The 7,414-nt window shown below is 44.9% G+C and overlaps 1 protein-coding gene across 4 annotated transcripts in view; it reads left to right on the top strand.

Moving 5' to 3' along the window:
- The window catches only part of NEIL2 (nei endonuclease VIII-like 2 (E. coli)), an 18,809-nt gene that overhangs the window by 6,951 nt on the left and 4,444 nt on the right, over positions 1 to 7,414 (top strand). For 3 of the 4 annotated variants that reach the window (XM_011970749.1, XM_011970751.1, XM_011970750.1), the window contains one exon: positions 4,296 to 4,648. The exons of the other annotated variant lie outside the window; for it this stretch is intronic. In XM_011970749.1, coding sequence (XP_011826139.1) covers positions 4,296 to 4,648 — 353 coding nt within the window. The remainder of the gene's footprint in view (positions 1 to 4,295; positions 4,649 to 7,414) is intronic. 4 annotated transcript variants of the gene reach the window in all.

Below are 7,414 nucleotides of genomic sequence, written 5' to 3' on the forward strand. Positions count from 1 at the left end.
AAAAAAAAAAAAAAAAAGAAATTTCTTTCACTGGATACCATAATCATGTCTCTCAAGTTCAAAGTTCCATAGATCTCTAGGGCAGGGGCAAAATGCCACCAGTCTCTTAGCACAGCAAGAGTCACCTTTACTCTAGTTCCCAACAAGTTTCTCATCTCCATCTGAAACCACCTCAGCCTGTGCTGTATTGTCCATATCACTGTCAGCATTTTGATCAAAACCATTCAACAAGTCTCTAGGAAGTTCCAAACTTTCCCAAATCTTCCTGTGTTCTGAGCCCTGCAAGTCTCTAGGAAGTTCCAAACTTTCCCACATTTTCCTGTCTTCTTCTGAGCCCTCCAGACTGTTCCAACCTCTGCCTGTTACCCAGTTCCAAAGTTGCTTCCACATTTTGGGGTGTCTTTACAGCAGTACCCCACTCTGGATACCAGTTTACAGTATTAGTCTGTTATCATGCTGCTGATAAAGACATAACCAAGACTGGGTAATTTATAAAGGGAAGAGTTTTAATGGACTCACAGTTCCACATGTCTGGGGAGTCCTCACAATCATGGTGGAAGGCAAAGGAGAAGCAAAGGCATGTCTTACATGGCAGCAGGCAAGAGAGAGCATGTGCAGGGGAACTGCCCTTTATAAAACCATCAGATCTTGTAAGACTTACTATCATGGGAACAGCATGGGAAAAAACCCACCCCCATGATTCAGTTACCTCCCATCGGGTCCCCCCAACAACACACGGGAATTATAGGAGCTAAAATTCAAGATGAGATTTGGGTGGGGACACAGCCAAACCATATCATACATTTTATAGTCAGTGATGTCCAGTCATCAGTTGATGGACATTCGGATTGTTTCGACTCTTTGACTTCTATGGATAATGCTGTGGTGGGCATTCATGTGCAAGCATTGGTGTAGACATATGTTTCCATTTCTCTTGAGACTATTCCTAGGAGTGAAATTGCTGGACCATATAGTACGTTTAACTTTTTTAGTGTCTTCCGTAGTGTTTTCCAAAGCAGCTGCACCATTTTATCGTCCCTCCAGCAGTGTATGAGGACCAATCCTTCCATTTTTCACCTCTGGCCATAGCACTGGGGCCTGTCTCCAGCTCACCTGGGTTCAGGGTGGGTAGGTTCCCTGGGTTGCCTCTTCCTTGGGGTCCCCCTCTGCTGCAGCAGGGGTCTCTGCTCTGCCTCGTCAGTTACCCTTCCTGTGCCTGTTCCTCATCTTCTGGAGGGAATTTGTATCTCCTGTCTGCTCCTCCTCTTGATTTAAACCCTCTAAACCTCCGAGGGTTTAGAGCTCTTTGGTTCCTATAGCGGGTTTGTTGGGAGCAGTGCTAACAGCGCATGCCCTAGCTACTGTGTCTGACCAGGAGCTCCCCCTCCCAGTATGGGGTTTCCGCCTCTGCGTTCAGGCGTGTCCCCTCAGCTGGGGACTCCCTGTCTCCTCTGCCTTCCACTCTTTTTGTGAAGCCCAGCCCAGGTAACTGCCAGCTTCCCCTCATGCTGTAGACTCTTCTTCTGGGTGCTACCTCTGCTTCTACCCACACTTTTCTTTTCTTTTTTTTTTTTTTTTGTACAGATGGGGGTTTCACTTTGTTACCCAGGCTGGTCTTGAACTCCTGGGCTCAAGCAGTCCTCTTATCTTGGCCTCCAGAGTGCAGGGATTACAGGCATGAGCCACTGTGCCTGGCCTACCCACACTTTTCTCCATGCTCTTGTAGTACCTGTTTTCATACTTGTCCCCCTCCCACCCCCACCGCCTTTTAAATTTTTTTTTTTTTTTTGAGATGGAGTCTCGCTCTGTCGCCCAGGCTGGAGTGCAGTGGTGCAATCTCGGCTCACTGCAAGCTACCTCCCGGATTCACACCATTCTCCTGCCTCAGCCTCCTGAATAGCTGGGACTACAGGCGCCCGCCACAGCGCTCGGCTAATTTTTTTGTATTTTTAGTAGAGACGGGTTTTCACCATGGTCTCGATCTACTGACCTCGTGATCCGCCAGCCTTGGCCTCCCAAAGTGCTGAGATTACAGGCGTGAGCCACCGCGCCCGCCCGCCTTTTAAATTTTTTTTAAAATTGTGATGAAAAACACATAACAAAATTTACTGTCTTAACCATTTTAAAGTATATAGTTCAGTAATGGTAAGTATATTCACGTTGTGTACCAGTTTGCCTGAACTTTTTAATCTCCCCAAGCTGAAACGCCATACCTGTTGAACAGTAACTCTCCCATTCCTGCCTTCCTGCAGCTCCTGATCGCCTTTCTACTTTCTGTCTCTATGAACTTTACTCCCCCAGCTGCCTCATATCAGTGGAATTATACAGTTATACAGTATTTGGAGTTTTTTTGACTGGCTTATTTCACTTGGTATAAAGTCCTCAAAGTTCACCCATGTTACAGATAAGGGAACATTGGAGATTGTTGTAATCTATTTTTGCTGCTATTACAGAATACTTGAGACTGGGTAATTTATAAACAATAGAAGTCTATAGAGCTCACAGTTCTGGAACCTGCAAAGTCCAAGGGCATGGCATTGGCATCTTGCCGTGTCATTTGCAATTGGCATTATTCCATTCGGGAGCTCAGAGCCCTATGGCCTAATTTCAAAGGGGCCATCTCTTACCACTGTTCCATTGGGGATGAAGTTTCTGACACATACTTTTTGGGGAACACATTCAAACCATTGCAGAGCCTTACTCATCTGTTTGCCCTTGGAGCCTAGCACACTGCCAGGCACATTGAATAAGCTTAATTAATGATTAGCGAACTGAAGTGGCTGCAATGTCACAGGAACCTAAAAGAGGGACAGTAGAAATTGCCATAGTTGGAGAGGGTATGAGGACATCTAGACCTAGATATTTTTGACCTAGTAAATGTTTTGATCATCATGGGCATTTGACAGTTATTTTCATCAGAATTATATCAACATTGGTGAATTTACACCAAGAAATATTTTCTGCAGCGGATTCTATTATGCCCACTGAAATCCTTGCTCAATTTTTTTTTTTAATGTAGGTCAGTTAAACCATTTCTAATACGTGGAAAATAACAATCTGTGCTCAGATTTACAGATAAGCTATTCTGGGATTATTTCGAAAGGTAATGCTCTTTTGTGTAGAGGATTTCAAGATTAATTTGTATGCTAATTAACAAGTTAAAGATCATATGAGAACAGTGATCTTTAAGCACAGACCTGTAGCGGTCAAAAAGTAACACAGGCATTTCCAGTATTAATGCCAGATGCTTTGGCTTATGCTCTTTGAAAGACTGCCTGAATTTCAGGCTGTGTAGAACCGACACATCCTGGAATCTAGACATACATACTGCATATCAGGAGGTGTAACATGAAAATAAACTCAAAGCAAAGGCCGGGTGTGGTGGCTCATGCCTGGAATCCCAACACTTTGGGAGGCCAAGACAGGCAGATCACTTGAGGTCAGGAGTTTGAGACCAACCTTACTAATGCGGTGAGACCCGGTCTGTACTAAATATATAAAAATTAGCTGGGTGTGGTGGTGTTCACCTATAGTCCCAGCTACTTGGGAAGCTGAGGCAAGAGAATCGCTTGAACCCAGGAGATGGGGGCTACAGTGAGCCAAGATGGTGCCACTGCACTCCAGTCTAGGCGAGACTCCATCTGAAAAAAAAAAAAAGAAAATAAACTCAAGGCAGCCAGAACATCCTTTAACACACATTTTCTGTATTTTCTTCTACTGAAATCCTTTTCAGTGAGGTAAGGTGGGTCCTTTGCCTTGTACATTTTACAGTGGTGATTTGATTCATTGGTCAATTTTTGTTTCACTATCTAATTTTTACTGATTACAGTTTTCTTATTAAGTCCAATGCACTGGTGGAGGGGGTAGCGTGGGGTACCCAGTTTTATAGTGTGCTGTCTTTAGCTGCTCTGTGTGTGCATTCCCATGCACTGCTTATTTCTGGCATAGAAAATGTATTATGAATGGAATGAAGGAATGACAACTTATGTTCATTTCTTAGCTACTGCATGGAAAAATTGGGAGTGATTCCCCTCAGGTTGTCCAGGGTGGTCCTGCCATCTAGCATGGGTCAGTTTCCTGCCAACCAAGTCTACTTGCTCCCAGTCACTTTGAAAACCACATGCGAACTGCTCACACCACTGGAGCAAAAGAGCAAAAGGCAGAACCCCAAGACTCCATTTGGGAAGGCTCCCCGCGAGGGGCGAGAAGGAAGACCTTTGCAATAGGATAAATATCTGCATTCGCCCGTTCCCCTCTGGGTCTGTAAGGCTTAGATCTCTGTTCATTTTTTCTAGGTCCATGGAAAGAAATTATTCCTTAGATTTGATCCAGATGAAGAAATGGAGGCCCCTGGCAGCAGCCCACTGGCAGAGCCTCCACAAAAAGAAGCACAGAAGGAAGGGGCTGCGGACCCAAAGCAGGCCGGGGAGCCCAGTGGGCAAAAGACGCCTGATGGATCCTCACAGTCTGCAGAGCTCAACCCCCAGGGAGAGGATGAATCTGAGTGTTTGGAGGGAGACGCCCCTGCAGGAGATGCTGGGAGGTGGCTGCGAGTCAGCTTTGGTTTGTTTGGCAGCGTTTGGGTGAACGAGTTCTCCAGAGCCAAGAAAGCCAACAAGAGGGGGGACTGGAGGGACCCTTCCCCGAGGTAATGGTGTGGCCATCTGATTCTCAGGGGCTCTGATAGTCATAGGGCCCTGCTTGATGGGGTTTGGGACTTAAGCAGTGGGGTCACACTGAGGACGTCCAGGCTGCCCCCCACGGCCCTGCTGTCTTGGGGAGAGAGGCCACCTCTGTATCTAACAGTGACAGGAAGTAGACCGTGGTCTGCACGCAGGAGAGGGTTGTGCACCCAGAGGTGGCTGGGAGATGGGGAGAATTTTCCCAAAAAATGTGGCACTTGAGAGTGGACTGTCCCTGAAGAACATTTTACTGCCTGACTCCTGACTTGTGTGCTTTGAGTTTAGGGACAAGATTTTCCCAGTTTTAAGTATACTGTTTGTGTGTTTATGTTTTATTGAGATATAATTAACATACAATAGAATGCCGATCTTAAGTGTTCAGCTTGATGAGTTTTCTTAGTTTGTTTTGAGACGGAGTCTTGTTCTGTTGGCCCAGGCTGGAGTGCAGTGGCATGATGTTGGACAGGCTGGCTGGTCTGGAACTCCTGGCCTCAAGTGATCCGCCTGCCTCCGCCTCCCAGAATGCTGGGATTGCAGGCGTGAGCCACCATGCTTGGCCCCAGTTTTTAATCTATGAATGTTGAGATCAACATTTTGTGCATAAAACTCTAGGTTTAGGATCATATGCTCAGTGTCAATTCCCAGAGGAGTAATTCCTGCTCAGAGGGAATGCACATGCTTAGGGCTGTACATTTGATGGCCTTAGGAAAGTGCTAGTGAGCTGAAATCTCATGAATGTTAGGTTGTTTGTGTACTTCTTATCAATTTATCGAAGCCTTTGGACCGAAAGTCTGTTTGTTTTTGTGACATGTGTTGCCAGCATTGTTTGAAGTCTGTCCTCTGTCCTTTGAGCTTCTGATGCCTGTTGGCATTTGGGATTTGAAATTTGTATGTCGTCAATGGTGGGTATTTTTCTTAGTTGCTCATAGGCTTCCCCTTTTACTAAAAAAAAGGTCCCTTCTACCCCCAGAGAAAGTCACATGACTTCTATTTTCTGAAGTTTTATAACTTGTAAAAATGTTTAGAACTGTAGTCTTTTTTTGTGGCATGATGTAGGTACCATAGGATGCTTTGGGCTTCTGTGGTCCAGAGATTTTGGGCTCACATGACTGGAAGTTCAGAAGGAGGGTGGGCTTTGGGGTTGCAGCTCTGAGGTTCTGGCTTCATGTGATTCTCCTGGCTTTGCACTTTCCACACATTGGATTTGTCCTTAGACCAGCAGCAAAAGGCTACTGCAGCTCCAGGATTTTATTTACACCGAAAAATCCAGAAGATGAGAAGGTCATTTTTGGAAGTTCAGATGAGGAAACTTTTCTTAGAACCTCCAGCAAACCTCTCATCATCAGGAGCCTGCCCTTTGCTGAGTCCTGGATTAGTCACCAGCTGGAGGCATTGAAATGCTCTCCACGAAGCAGGCTCACCCCTAGGTTTTCAGATATATTGCCATAGAGTGAATGTGTGTCATACCATTATTTTTAAATCTCTGTTTACCTGGTTATGTCTCTTTTCTCATTTACATGTTTTATATTTATTTTGCTTTGTCTCTTTTTTCTTTAATAGGCTGGCCTGAGTTTTATCTACTTCGTTGGTCTTTGAAATAAATAATATTAGCTTGCCAGGCATAGTGACTCCTGTCTGTAATCCCAGCACTTTGGGAGGCTAAGACAGGAGGATCACTCGTGCCCAGGAGTAAGAGACCAGCCTGGGCAACATAGTGAAGACCCTGTTTCTACAAAAAATAAAAACAAAATTAACCGGGTATGGTGGTGCATACCTGTAGTCCCAGCTACTTGGGAGGCTGAAGTGGGAGGGTAGTTTGAGCCAGGGAGGTTGAGACTGCAGTGGGCTGTGATTGTGCCACTACACTCCAGCCTCGGCAATAGAGCGAGACCCTGTCTCCAAATAAATAAATAAATAAATAAATAAAATTAGCTTTATATATCCTTTCTATATGGAAAGGGTATATGGAGTATTGAAAATATTAGGTCAGGTGTGGTGTCTCACACCTGTAATCCCAGCACTTTAGAGGCCGAGGTGGGTGGATCACCTGAGGTGAGGAGTTTGAGACCAGCCTGGCCAACATGATGAAACCCCATCTCTACTAAAAGTACAAAAAATTAGCCAGGTATGGTGGTATACACCTGTAATCCCAGCTACTCGGGAGGCTGAGGCAGGAGAATCGCCTGGACCCAGGAGGCAGAGATTGCAGTGAGCCAAGATAGTGCCACTGCACTCCAGCCTGGTGACGAGAATGAAACTCCATCTCAAAAAAAAAAATTATAAGTAAAAAATGCATCTAATATGCCTAGCCTACCAAACATCCTGGCTTAGCCTAACCTACCTTATATGTGCTCAGAACAATTACATTAGCCTACAGTTGGGCAAAATCATCTAACACAAAGCTTGTTTTATAAAATGTTGAATATCTCATGTAATTTATTGAATACTGTACTGAAAAGAAAGGTGTTATAGGTACTCAAAGTATGGCCTTTACTGAGCGTGCATTGATTTTGTACCATTATAAAATCAAAAATTAAAAGTGAACCATTGTAAGTCAGGGATGTGTGTATGTGTGTATGATCCAACCATAGAGTGTGCTCTGACTATATCGTGGTAACAGTGTGGGGATGTGTGTATGATCTGACCACAGAGTGTGCTCTGACTATATCATGGTAACGATGTGGGGATGTGTGTATGTGTGTATGATCCGACCACAGAGTGTGCTCTGACTA

Source organism: Mandrillus leucophaeus, unplaced genomic scaffold (genome assembly GCF_000951045.1).
Source record: "Mandrillus leucophaeus isolate KB7577 unplaced genomic scaffold, Mleu.le_1.0 Scaffold97, whole genome shotgun sequence".
In the NCBI taxonomy this organism is placed as follows: domain Eukaryota; kingdom Metazoa; phylum Chordata; class Mammalia; order Primates; family Cercopithecidae; genus Mandrillus; species Mandrillus leucophaeus.